This window comes from Culicoides brevitarsis, chromosome 1 (assembly GCF_036172545.1).
Source record: "Culicoides brevitarsis isolate CSIRO-B50_1 chromosome 1, AGI_CSIRO_Cbre_v1, whole genome shotgun sequence".
Taxonomy (NCBI): domain Eukaryota; kingdom Metazoa; phylum Arthropoda; class Insecta; order Diptera; family Ceratopogonidae; genus Culicoides; species Culicoides brevitarsis.
The window spans coordinates 21,183,729-21,198,095 of NC_087085.1; the positions used below are offsets into that span (position 1 = coordinate 21,183,729).

The 14,367-nt window shown below is 30.2% G+C and overlaps 1 protein-coding gene and 2 non-coding genes across 3 annotated transcripts in view; all 3 read right to left on the bottom strand.

The window, feature by feature from the left end:
• The window catches only part of LOC134827956 (uncharacterized), a 54,894-nt gene that overhangs the window by 32,768 nt on the left and 7,759 nt on the right, over positions 1 to 14,367 (bottom strand). Inside the window, exon 2 of the mRNA XM_063840870.1 lies at positions 11,398 to 11,867. Coding sequence (XP_063696940.1) covers positions 11,398 to 11,527 — 130 coding nt within the window. The 5' untranslated portion in view covers positions 11,528 to 11,867. The remainder of the gene's footprint in view (positions 1 to 11,397; positions 11,868 to 14,367) is intronic.
• Trnal-uaa (transfer RNA leucine (anticodon UAA)) lies at positions 6,428 to 6,511 on the bottom strand. Its single transcript has one exon. It is a non-coding gene; the product is annotated as a tRNA-Leu (tRNA).
• Trnal-uaa (transfer RNA leucine (anticodon UAA)) lies at positions 6,671 to 6,754 on the bottom strand. Its single transcript has one exon. It is a non-coding gene; the product is annotated as a tRNA-Leu (tRNA).

The following is a 14,367-nucleotide window of genomic DNA, read 5'->3' on the forward strand; positions in this document are numbered from 1 at the left end:
TCTCCTTTTCTTTAATAAATTAAAATACTTTAATGATTTTTAATTTTTTAAATGAGCAACAAAGAAGCTTCAGTAACGCTTAAATGAGTCTTCCATAATATTTTTTTCTCGTATTTTGTAATTATTTTTTACAAAAAAAATCATTGAAGTAAATTTAAAAAAAATAAATCGTTCCTAAAACCGTTTGAGTATTTTTTTAAAATTATTTTTAATGATTTTTCATCATTTTTAGGGCAAAAATGTTGAGAAAAAAAACTAATAGTTAATTCATAAGACTTAGTTAAAATCGCCCCTTTTCGATCCGTAATATTCGTTCAAAATCTCCTTAAATACTTGCCAGCAAATAGAATGCGTATCAATAAATCAAACGGTTCATCACACACAAAGACATACAGTGCTACATAGATACTTATCAAAACATGATCAGCAGCTTATGAAGTTTACCCAATAGAATTAATCGAATGATATTTTAATCCTATGGTCTCAATAACAACCACACACATATGTACACACTTTGTTAAGAGACCATATATCAAATGTCGGCTATTCTTCAATTAAATCATCTTTATATATCAATATCCAGTCCAGTCACTCTCCAGGTAGATTTTCTCCGATACAAAATCGACAGGATTGAAAATAAATCGTCTTTAATTAGTCATAAAATACGAAAAACTGTCACTCGGAGATGCAAACTGGATAACAGATGGCTGTTTTCTCGTCAATCTGTTGTCGTTGTCCTCGTCACGAACAACTTTGAAGTTTGGTCGAATACAAAATGAAATAACAAAAAAGCTCATTATGGACGAAAGAAGGAAAGAAAGCAAAGAGACAAGGAGTGATTCGACACTCAACCCGTCTTCTATGCATTAAAAATTAAAAATAAAGTGTTTTATGGTGTTTAAAGCCTTTTTTCTTTGTCAAGTAAGTTGTTCGAGTATGCGATAAAATGTATTGAGTGTTTGCACTTTATCAATTATTATCTGTGTGAAAGTTTTTTGCGAGAGTGTACTTTGCATTATCTCGCTTTTGATCATTTTTTTGCATTTAAGATAAGCTTTTAAAACATCTCTTGAATAAGGTTTTAATCAACGTTAGGTTATCAAGGGATTGTGTTCAATTAGTTAGCATGATGTAGACGACTGGTATTTTTTGTTTCAGTTTGATAAAATCGTGGACATTTTGTATGAAAATTAATCGGATTTAAATCAAATTTTGTAAAATGAGAAAATTGATTTGAAAATTATAAATTCTTATTTAATTATTAAAAAAAATATTTTCACAAGTTACATGCTCATTTAGGTACAAAATGGAACATTTTCAACCCTTAAATGGAAACAAAAACTAAACTTCATTCAAATTCTGCTGATGAAACTCAGACCACCGCTACCACAACACAGGGATGAACGAAAAAAAAAATTGTGAGCGAAACTATAATCTTTTTAAATTGGATTTTAACCCCTCTTCTTTTCGTCTATTCCAAGCACTGAGCAGAGCAGCGCAAAAAATCATCATCTTCGTCGTCGACAATGTGTTGGTTGTCGGATGATAAGATGAAATTGAGAGCGCGTATAATATCAAGCAGCAGCCGCATCATCATCATCATCGCAAATCCGAGCTTTTAACAAAAGTAATTACAGTGTGGGTTTTATAATGACTTAACAAAATAAACTATTTCTGATCAATTTTCATGAAAAGTTTTGCATATACTCGTAAAATTTTTTATCTATCGCTCGCATGTTCGAGGATATTACAACTTTGATAACGAAGGAAGGAGGTAAAATCTTCGTCTAAAGTTTGCCATAAAATTATAATTTGATTTATTTTCTTGCATGAAATTCCAGATTGATGCACGTGCACATCGATGCACCATGAAATTAATTAAAATAGCGAGAACATTAATTGGAAAGTTGTGAAAGTTGCTTCTTATGGTAAGTAGAAAATTTTCAAGTCATCATCATTCGTGTCACGATGACACCTAATCAAATTATGCTTGACCTTTTTCTCGCATCTTTTTTGGGTTCCTTCCGAAAATTTAATTTTCTCCATTCATTTTTAAACATCCTTGAACCATATCAGATATCAAAAAAATAAATAATAATATTAATAGATTTGTCTCTTCATGTCCGGAGGACAGACATCGTACCAAATTGTTTAAATAAGTTGACAAAATATGCAAATGTAAGCACCTTTACTGAGCAGTGGCATAATTTTTGTTTGCTCATGAAATTACACACAACGACGTTTTTTTCCTGTGTTGGAAACATTCCGTCAGAAATTCCGTAAAAAATGTTGAGCAACACACGGGAGATTTTAACAAAAAGGCATAAATTCATACCTTTTCTCATTCTCCGCGCGACTCGTCTTTTCTGTTTTCTTTCTTTCGTCTTCTTCTTTTCTAGTTAGATGCCTTGTTTCTACACACACACATATTTACATAATTTCTAAATAACGAACGTCTCTATCCCATTATCTTCATCTTGCAAACGAGCAGGGAGCACGAAAGAGATATATGGCGATAAGTTTCGAGGCGCAACTAAACTAAAGTAAACCAGAATCCTGTGAATAAATTTTTGGATGTGCACAAAAGGAACCATAAAGTGAAAAATATTTTGTGTGTGTGTGCTTTGTGATTTTGTGTTGTAAAAGTGAAATATTTAAAATGACGACGAGGAGTAAGATAAGTTCTTTTGTACTTCGTCATGCAAATTATTTTTGCGGTGCGAGAAATAAAGAGAGAGAGAGAGGGATGAATATATCTTTGAACAAATCGGTTTTTGATTCGTTCATGCGAATAAAACAATTATCATATCTAACAATTATCATTACTTAAACATGTTTATAACTAAATGAATTTTCCGGGCAAAAGTTTGAAGTACATGCACTCTTTTCTGCACCGAATGTACGGATTTTACTCGGGATTTTACGAAAATTAAATGATTTAATAATGTGAAACAGAAAATGATTTAATTATTCCGTGTGCATGACTCTCTTAATTGACCGCAAATATTTGAATTAAATTTTCGGAATTATTTGTTGTTGTAGATTCTTGTAATTTATGAATTAATCAATTCAGTTTTTTTTTTTGTATTTTATAAAAAAAAACTTTGGTTTTAGAAAAAAAAAATAATTATTACTTTTAAAAAAATTTTTTGGAAAAAACATTAAAAAAATTTTTTTCAGTTTTCAAAAATTTCTTCCTTTTGCAATTAAAAAAAGTTGCAAAAAAATTAATTTGAACTAAATATTATTTTTTTTTGAAAAAATACTGACAAATAAAAATTGACTGTTTTTGAAAAAAAAAAAAATTTTTCAAATAATTGATTTTTTTTTCGAATAAAGCCCAATAAAATAAAAAAGAATAATTTAGGGTTGAAAATTAAATTTAAAAAATATTTAAGATATAAAAATATTTATCTTCTTATAATAATGCAATATTAATTATAATTTTTTAATATAGAAGTTTTCTTATTTTTCTCGTATTTTTTTGCATTTATTCGATAATGACTTGTATGACAACACGTCTGACAACAACTTTAAATCTGTTAAGCTTTCTTCACAAAAATGAATGAAAATTGTGCAAAATGCATTCACGTTTTTTCCCCTTATTTGTAGCTTTATTTTCATCCAAGCTTATTTCGGTTCATGCAAATTCTCAAGAAAAAAATTTGAGATTTTGTGTCGAGTACCCTAATATAATGTTAAATATATTATTACGTTACGTCTCTCGATATACGATTTTTTATGTTTAAATATAATACTTTATGCACATTGTTTGTTGTTGCGAAAGTCAAGGAAAAAATTTATCTTCTGCATATTTTTGTCTGATAGCGAGAAAACGAAAATATGTATGTCAGAAAAATAATAATGGAGAATAAATGTAGTTCCATCTGTGACATGCATATAAGAACACGGAGCGGCAAGTAAGCAAGCCAATATGTATTTTTTGTGTTATTTGAATAAGTATCAGAAGTATTCTTGAGGCACAATTTCTCGTGCTATGCCTGCTTTGTTTCAAATGAGAATTCCTCTTTGTAATCTATTTGAAATAATACGTTTATATAAATCGAATCGAATGTTTGCCGAGGACGACAGATTGTTCGATAACATTCTTCCTTCTCGTTGTATTGCTTTTTCAAATTTAAGCAGCAAAAAAAAAAGTGAAAAGAACGAGAGAAACAGTAATATTAGAATATTTTATTCAAATATTTTATCATCATTCCTTGTTAAATGACAAGAAATCGTTTGCAAAAAAAAGTTTGTAAGAAAATTAACAAGACGTCTCCATCGTTTCGTTTTAAGAGAAAATTTCGAGAGACTAAATGTTATTAACGAAATAGAAAAATTATTATTAACTGCACAAAAGACTCGAAATGCTTCCGAACAAGCAAAAAAATGTCATTAAGCAACTGTCTGATCCATAAAAAATTTTTATATCATATAAAAGATTTCACATGGAGAAACTATCAATAGAAGTTTTTTGTTGTGTGCGATAAGATTCCATTTTATTAATGGAAGAAATTTAATTTTAGCTTTAATACGTCGCTTATACTCTTCAAATATTTACTTTGAGAATGCATTAAGTTTATTGGCAGTGCATTTGTTCGCTCGCTCCATATAGCTGCCATCATATAACGAACGAAGAAATATTTAGTTGACAAATGACATAGATAAATTGCGAGACTTGATAAAGATTGAATAAAAATAGCGTCTCGACTAAAAATAACAGACAACGCCACACAAAATCCGCACACTCGACGAATGTCTAAATAAAGATAAATCGTGTGGCGTTGGTGCACATTTTCGAGGGAATTTGATAAAAATAATAATGAAACTAGTAGATAGAACAAACAATAATCCACTCAAGCGGAATAATGTTATCACAAAATCTTTTTTTGTTGTTTACAAATTTTTGTTGTCATTCTTGTTTTGTGCTCGCTAAAATGAACTTTGCAATTTTCTATTTTTTTAACGCATTTCGAATAAAAAAAACACTTTTGGATGGTGGTTGGATAGGTCACGTGGTTAAAATTTTTAAAGTCACGTGTTTAAAAAAATTTTTTTTTAAAAATTAACTTTTTTTTAGAAATTCGGAAACCACGTGGTTTAAAAATTAATAAGGCGTCATCCATTAAAGGCGTCGGCAGTTTAGGGGGGGTGGGGTTCATCAAATTTACGACGGATTCCGACGAGGGGGGAGGGGGGTAAAAATCACGTGGTTTAAAAAAATTAACTAAACCACGTGATTAAAAAAAATTTTTTTAAAAAAATTTGAACTGATATTAAAAAGGTTTTAGAATGTTAAAAATGCGTCGTAAATTTGGGGGGGTTCTGGATTTCGACGGTTTACGATTAACCACGTGGTTAAAATTAGTAAAACTTAATAAGTCACGTGGTTCAAAAAAATAACTACAAAATCGAAATGCGGTACCACCGTTAGTCCTTTTCCGAACGAAAACTTTCTATATTCTTTCGTTTTCTGACACAAACAAGAGGATGGATTTAAAAATTGATGCGAAAAGAATTGAGAAAGCTTATTCTTGTATTTTGTTGAACCAAAAATAATTTGATACAAACGGTTTTAGGCTAACAACATAGTAGATGATTATTAATGACAAGAACGTTCGAAATGGAGAAAAAAATCAACAAATATTACGTGAAAATTTGTTAAAGGTCAGGATTTTAACTGGTTCAAACCATTAACTTTTGCCTTTTTTTCGAACAATTGATCAATAAAACCCAAAAAAAACTAAAATTTTCCCATGAGAATTTTTTTACCTTTTTTTTCGACGTTTATATTGAAATAATTTTTTTATCAATTCAAATGAGAGAAAAAACCAAAATTTTCCATAAAAATTGAAGTAATTTAATTACTGGCAGTGTGAAAGTAACTTGCCATAGACTGGTTGACAGGCACATCCACTAGATAATAATTAGGCACGTGACAAACATTTTTTTCTCGTTCAATGTCACAGCAAAGATTTTTTCTGCCATTCACACAAAAAATTCTACAAATTAATTTCGGAACGAATGCTGTGAATTTCTGATATGTGCGACGAACGAGCAACAATAAACGACATACATTAATATCATCATAAATGGATGTGCACAAAAAAAAACGAAAAAAAAATAAATTAAAATTCATCACATATCATTCGATATTCTGGATGCACGAAGACTGACTGGCTACGCGATATTACGACAATATTAAATTTCGTGCGATTTTTTGCACGTCATATAGCGTCCGTCACAACTCGTGTGGTTATAAATAAAAATAGAAAATTAATTAATTGTAAATTCAAGTCACAAGACTTTTTTGTTGTTATTTTCCCTTCCAGCGAGGAAAAGTGATTTTTTTCTCTATTGATGTAAATAAATATTTAATGGCAAAAGTAATAGCAACAACAAAAAAAAAAAAGATTTTGGGACTTGTCAGGTGTGGGGTTCGAACCCACGCACTCATACGAGTACCAGAGCTTAAATCTGGCTCCTTAGACCGCTCGGACAACCTGACCCATGAATGAAGCGACGTTACATTCAACCAAGCTCTATGCATGATTCTCGCTCTTTGATCCGTAAATGCAGATAAAGTAGATCTCACTTAAAAAAATTAAAAATAAACGGGAGGTGTGGTTAAAAATTAAAAAAATAAAAAATTTGAAAAAAAAAAGATTGTCAGATGTGGGATTCGAACCCACGCACTCAGACGAGTACCAGAGCTTAAATCTGGCTCCTTAGACCGCTCGGACAACCTGACTACGTAAACGTAGTGAGATAAAACATGTAGTCAACATTCGGATTTCTCCGTACCGAACGGCTTTCGCTTCGTACCGTATGATACTATAGAGCTCCATAGTCACGTACAACTGTCGTATCAGAGGTGTGGTTAAAATGTTTTTCATTGAGCTGTGTATGCTGCACGCGTTCCATAGTATTTTATTATACATTTTGTGCAAAAGTGCGACGACATTCGTTTTGTACCACTGGGCTGCATAGATCTCGTACAATATCACTACAAAATACTAGTCGTCTACACATGATAAATCGCGATTCCTGCTAATTCAAAGTTTTCGGTACGTGTTTCGGTACGCTGTACGAATAGAACATTCTATGGCTTGTATGAGTATACGACAGAAATAATTCATAGCTGTACGTATATACACATCACATAGGCTGTACGTAATATACGAGCCTGCTAATTCAATCGATTTGCATACATAGAAATTTTCATGGAAAATGAAAAGAAAATTCGGTCTCATTTTATGCATGGTTGATTAACATTTTATTATTAATTGAGTATGAGCTTGATTGCCACAATTAATTTCATTTACTCCCGTTTCGAACAACACACATAATTTTAACCTTAATCTTTATTAAAACGATTCGCACACACAAACTAATTACATGCCAAGAATAATTAATTATAGTATTATTCTAGGATTCGTGTAAGCGACATCGACGTCTTCTTCGCATGAGTGACAAACAATGTGTTGTGGTGGCGCGTTAACAACAATAATAAGTGAGAGAAATAAAAACAAACGGGTAAGAATATTTCTTAAATTTCCGAGAAATAAAAATATTAATTTTAACCAAGTCGCGACATCCAGTTGCAAATTTACCTTTAGGTTAATAAGGCTGAAGTGTTTGGTCGTGATCATCGCCCAAAACCATGTTATAAAATCCAAATATGAGCAATTTTTAACTACAATTACACTTTTGCTTAAGAATACTATAGTGTTATAACGAGAGACACCAAGTTCGCTATCTACAAAACATTGAAAAGGTTGCTGATGAACTTACAAGAGCGACAAAAATTAAGGACTTATTAACTGATATCTCGTAAACTTGAGCTACTCGTCAGCTGATTCCTCGTAAACTTCAAGCTTATTATCAAATGTGATCTTAATAATGACTATCTGAAGAATCTATTTCAGCTGAAGTAACTGAACAAACAATTGCCTACAATATCAGTTTTTGCCCCGAAATATATTTTGAGGGAAATCACTGCGACCCTATGCCTCTGAAAAGGGGTGAAAAGGAACTAAGTCAAGTAAGTCAATTAAAATTAACAACTATCGAGCAAATACCTAATGTCTAATCAAACTTTAAGAAATTTTACATGAAAAAAATAAATAAAATAAACATGAGCCCGTAAGTGGATGTGTCACCAATGCCTGAATAATAAATGCAATAATTTTCTCATTAAGTCAATTTCACAAAAGAACCTTGAGCTGTGTTCAAAAACGATGTGATTGGTGACAAAAACCAAGTTAGATTGACTGGGTCATAGCCGGCTTGAGGGCGCCAAATATTAGAAACTGGACACTTGTAGCAAAATTTATAAAGAAATAAATCCCAAGTAAATTCCGAATAGTAAAGAGTCCCAAACCGCCTTTTGTAAGGGAAAAAAAATGTAAATCCACTAATAACAGCTTCATTAATTGAGTGATATTCTTTGCGAGAATAACAAAGAAAAAAATCATTCAAACAAAATCGTCGCCAATAATTAATTGCAGTTTATTTGTGACATCAAACAAAGGTTTTTGATGCGTTTCGGATGACATGACGATGAAGGTGAAGAACCTGGAAAATATTGAAATTTATTCATTCTCTGTGTGTGTCCTCAGATCGCAACAAAAAACGCAAGCGAACGATCCTCCTCGTTTATAGGCACGAAAAATACGAATGAAGAGAGAAAAAACAAACAGGAAATGTTTTACCCAATTTAAATCCTGGAAAATGTACGGCACTATACATTGGACGGCAGCATAAAGCATGAAAGCAGCAGTAGTTTGTACAAATAAACTAAGTAGAGAGTAACGTAGACGTCGACACACATAATGCAAAACACATAAATTTTTCCCTATTTTGGCAACTGTCCAACATCATATTAGTTTCGCATGGTTTTATGTGCGAGTGTCTGTACGGTATAGAGCAAGGCTTTTTATATTAAAATACACTTTTCGTGTATGCAGGCGAATGCATGAAAAGCCATAACTAAAACCATATTGAACTGTACAGACGCCGCTTTTTTATAAGAAACGGCTGAAAAAACGAAGATTTTCATACAAACATTAAATTTATTATTGCTCTGTATGTACATTTCTTTTATTGTTTGGAGTTATCGGCGAATTCCTTGCTCATGAAGAGTGTTATTATTAAAAATTTCATTGCGAACGAAGATAAATTACACTTGAAGTATGTATGTAATAATATTTTAATTAGTGCAGGCAATGCTTTTGATCGATTTTTACACATTTTAAGCGACTAACATGAATTATTTTAGGTTATTAAACCCGATTTTGGCGAAAATTAAAAACATATGAACAAAAAAAAAATTTGTATTAAAATGATACATAAAATTTAAAAAAAAAATAGTTTTTTGTTAAACTGAGATGAAAAAAAAATTAAGTCACATTTCAAAAAAATACTTTTTAGATAATTCGATCCAGGTATATTTTCTTCAATTTTAATACCAAATTTTAAAATAATAAAAGCTAAAATTATTAAGGAAAAATTATTAACTAAATTTAATTTAAAAATAATTAAGACGGATTTGAAACAAATAACCCAAAAAACCTTAAATTACAAAAAAAAATAAAAATTCTACCATAAATAAATTTATAGAAATAAATATAAAGAGACCAAATAACCATTATGACCACCTACAGAAAAATAAAATTCAAAACTTTTCCATTTACTCAAAAGTTATTTTAAAATATTTTGTCAAAATAAAATTTGATGACATTTTCTCCCCCGTAATAAGATAAAATTTTGATAAACTAATTATTTTACATAAATATTAAATTTAAATTTTCAAGTTAAATAAAGAAATAAGTTTTTTGCCGAATCCATCACTGTAACACTTTCCTTTCATTAAATATTTTCCCATCTAATCGGATCTACGGAACGAAACGCTAAAAGTAAACGAGTCACAATATATTAACATTTCTCGGTGATTTCTCATTTAACAGAAATTTCAGAGTGCGCATTGTTTACTCTAAAGATTTGGCTGTGTGGATTGAATGGTTTTTGTGATTTGATTAAAATGTAGGTCAGCGTCTGTTGTGATAGAAAAAAATACATGAAATACGATGAAAAATAATTACACTGAAAATTGTAAATGATTGAGGAGATTGCAGATGTCTGTCTCGCATTTCAAAAAAAAAGTAACGGGACAGCGGTGAAAGAAGTATGTTTCCGCAACTGTGTCGCATGATTATAAAACTTTTTCTCTTGCGTGTAATCATTATTATTTTCTATCTGCGTCTCGGGTACACCTTTGCATATAAATTTATTTGTATTCATTTCAGTCAGTCACAAACAGCAAGGAAGAAAGTCGCGTCTTCATCATTTTCCCCATCAAAATAACAAACAAACAATATTGAAGGACCGAAGACGACTCTGTACAAAGAAAAAAAAATTGAATAAACAAGAAAGATACAAGAAAGTTTTCGCTTGCTTAGCTCGGAATATTCTCAATTGTACATTTGTCAACAGTATTTTTTTTATTCAACTCTCTCTCTTCTTGTTTTTTTATTTTTTTTATACTTAGCGACGCACTATGCCGGAAGAAAATCGTCAAAAGAATATTTATTATAATAATATGATAAACAACTTTTTTTTGTTTTAATTTTAATTTAAGCTTTTTCAGCCTCAAGTCACTTTTTATATGCACTCGAGAAAATAAAATAAGAAAAATGATGTCTTACTTTCCAGCAAAATCTTTTAATGATTTGAAGCTTGTTCGCACGCACATGTAAGAAAAATGGCATGTCTCACTAATAATTCATATCCCACATACATCATTTGCAACCTTCTCTTTTGAATCTGTTTTTTTTACTTCTTAACCCGTAAGCTGCCGTACGCAAAATCAGAAAAAGGGGAGACGACGGGTTCGTATGAAAGGTATTATTAAATTTATTTCCCTCTTGCCCTTTTTTGCTTTTTGCCATGAATGAGCAATAAAGGTTCACGCACACAAACATTCATATTTTATTTGAGGTTTTTTTTTTGATACCAAGTTAAACATCATCATCATCTCATATTTTCTTGAGCACCGCAAAAGACAGAGGAAACGAGTAAAAAACAAGACCAAAAATTATTGATTGCAGGGCAAAGGTGTTGACAAATATTTATTATTTCGTCTGTTTTTGTGTACGACTCAATTCCCCAACGTCATCACATCACAACTCCTTTCCTACGTTTTCCATCATCATCATCATCATCGGCGTCGTTTTCGTAGTCAACAACACCACAAAAGAGGATTTTCAATAAAAAAAAATACAACATTTGCTCAATATGACCGCATTTTTCTTTCTTTTTGATTTTTTTTTCTTGCCTGGGCCCGAAACATAAAAATCACTCACCCACAAAAGTATTATAATCGGATATACTTACATGTTTTGCTCTTTTCCGCATGCACTAAATGTGTTTCCGTAACAATTGACAGAATAATTGTCCAGATGATAAAAATGAATGTCCAGCCAACGCCTAACGATGGTCCGGGACCACAAGAAGTGGGTCCCATTTTGTTTGTCGTTATTTTGTGTTATTTCACTTGTTTTTTTTTTACTAAACACTATCGCATTTTACATCGCATCACATGTAAATATGAGCTTTGTGTACTTTTTTCAATGCATGAGAAACCAATATGCGCAATATTTATTTGCTGTAAATGCCATTATTTGCTATTTTTTATTTATTTCATTAAGATGATTGTTTGATTAGAACTTTGGTCGTTTTTTTTGGCATAGATTTGTTGTTATTTTGTTGTTTGGAAAGCACTCCAGGTTACTTTTTGAAGCAGTTGTTGCTGGATTACAGGATTGATTGACATGGATGACTCTAAAGTTGCTCTAGAGAAAATTCTGAAATTGAAAGAAAATTTTTTATGTTAATATTTATTGATTAATTTTAAAGATAATTCGATGAAATTCTATAATAAAATTTGGGACACGAAAAAATATTTATTAAAATATAAAAAACTGTATAATTTTAACTGGTTCAAAAAAATTTGAAAAAAATAATAAATTTTGTGAAAAAAATTTTTTAAAAATAAATTTATATTAATTTTCTTGATATTAAAAAAATTGATTAATTGATTTTTTTTTTAAATTAAAATTAAATTTAAATTTAATTAAATTAAAATTAAATTTAAATTTCTAAATGATTCTTTAAAATTAAATTATTAGCATATTAATTTTTTTTTCAAATTAAGAGCTTTAATCTGAATTTTTTACTAGAATTGAAAAAAAAATTTTTTTTAAATTTCCTAAAACTTTTAAACTTGAGTAGACAAACAACATTTAAATTCGTAATAAATTATTTTTATTATAAAATATTTTCGACAACTAAGTTGTCGGGGTCACGATCGAGTGTCGAAAATGTTTGATAATAAAACTAATTTAGTACGAATTTAAATGTTGTTTGTCTACTCATTTTTTTTTATTTGTGAAAATAATTCGTACGTTTCAGAGAAAAATTGAAAAAAGTTTTTAACGTTTAAATTTGCTCAGAAATTTTATTTTATTTTTTTTTTAAATATTTCTAATTGTTAAAAATAATTTTTTAAAATAAAATTTAAAATTAATGAAAAATATTTCTCACTCAGTCTCAACTTTAATCAAGCTGTTAAAAAAAATTATTAAAATTTTACCGTAAGAAATTAATTTTTCCTTATTAATTCTTGAAATAAAATTTTATTCTTAACTGACATTATTTTACGAAGACGTCCAAAACCAAACTGAGCATCAAAATTCAAGCACCAATTTAAGCTAATTTTTTTTTGTTATCATAATTGCGAGTTAATCCAAACACGACAGAAACACAACCATTCATCACAAAAGATCAAAGGAATTTTATATGAACGTAATTTGTGTTAGTTCTCGTACTGTGCGTGTAATATTATGCCAAATGGACAAAACAGGAGATGAACGAAACAAATTAGTTGTTCTTGTTCTTTTTTTAATTATTTTTCATAGAACTGTCCTTTTTCACCATACTATTATTGTTATAATAATTTGTCTGTTCATAACATTTTTTTTTTGTTGTTCTGTTGAGAAATTGTTTGAAGCAATAATAATGTGATCATTCCTTAATTAATTTTTTTTCTCTCTCACTGAGAGTTTGTGGTCGTCGTGGCATAATATGAGGGACATAATTTTTAATTTTATCTTTTTTTATGTCGCTTTTATTAAAGGTTTTCATTTCATTATCATGATTAAGTAATAAAGGAGCAGAAAAAAAATAATTGGACAATACCTCATATTAAATAATGAGAATGGGAAAAAGGAGGGAATGCGAAAGGAGAGATGATTTATTTTTAGTTTAATTTTAAAATATTATTGTTGGATACGGGTTTGTAGGCCATTTTTGTTGTTGTTGTAGTAACATGAAGATCATCGTGTAACACTTTTGAAGAAAAAAAAAATGGAGAAGCCAGTTTTTTTTTTAATTTTCATCAAATTGCTAGACCACATTTATTTCAGGACAGCTCATGATAAGAGAGATAATCCTTGTGAAATTGTGGATGAATAAACTCATAAAATGTCACCGAAGAACATGAGACGAGATTACATTTTGTATTGTGCACAGACACACAATTGTTATCACATTTTTGTCTTTTGTACACTTTTGCGGACGAACGAGTAATAGAATTCTTTGGAAAATTGGTTGAAACTAAAAATGATAACCGCAAAATGGGATTTCTAGTCGTTGTTCGAGTGGATAAGTTTTTTTTTTTTGGCTTACGATTTTCGTTTTATTGTTCGAAACCTGCAGAAAACGGAAGAAACTTGTAACATAACAGCCATTTGGCAAGTCATTCTCAGTAATTTCACACCTTTCCACAGAAAAAAAAGCAGAATTTATTGATCTATCCTTTTTTGCGTTCGCACCTTCATTATTATTTTTCACGAGGGAAATATATGCTAAAAGCTCCTTTTTTGCATACGCATATTTTTTATTATTTAGGTATGTGGAGAACGAACAAAAGGCAAAAAAAAATCGTCAATAATCAGGTAATAATAATTTGTGTCTCTTCTCACAATTTTTTTTCCACGTGAAAAAAAACTTTTTTTTTGAAGGGACACATTTTATTAATAAACTTTGGAATAAACCAAGACGAGTACGGAGAGGAAAAAAGGTATGAGCAATAATTTTACGATCTGCTAATATGCCATTTATTGTCTTTGGCTACAACCAACCGCCGACAACATTCGGGATGTGAGGGAGAGAAAGAAGTAAGTAACTGCCTAACATAACAACTGCTGATGATAATGACATATTTTCCTCTATACTTCATCTTTTGTACTTGCTGGGCTGGTACACATAAAGCTTAGTTAAATAAACGCTCTTTCTCTCTCTGTG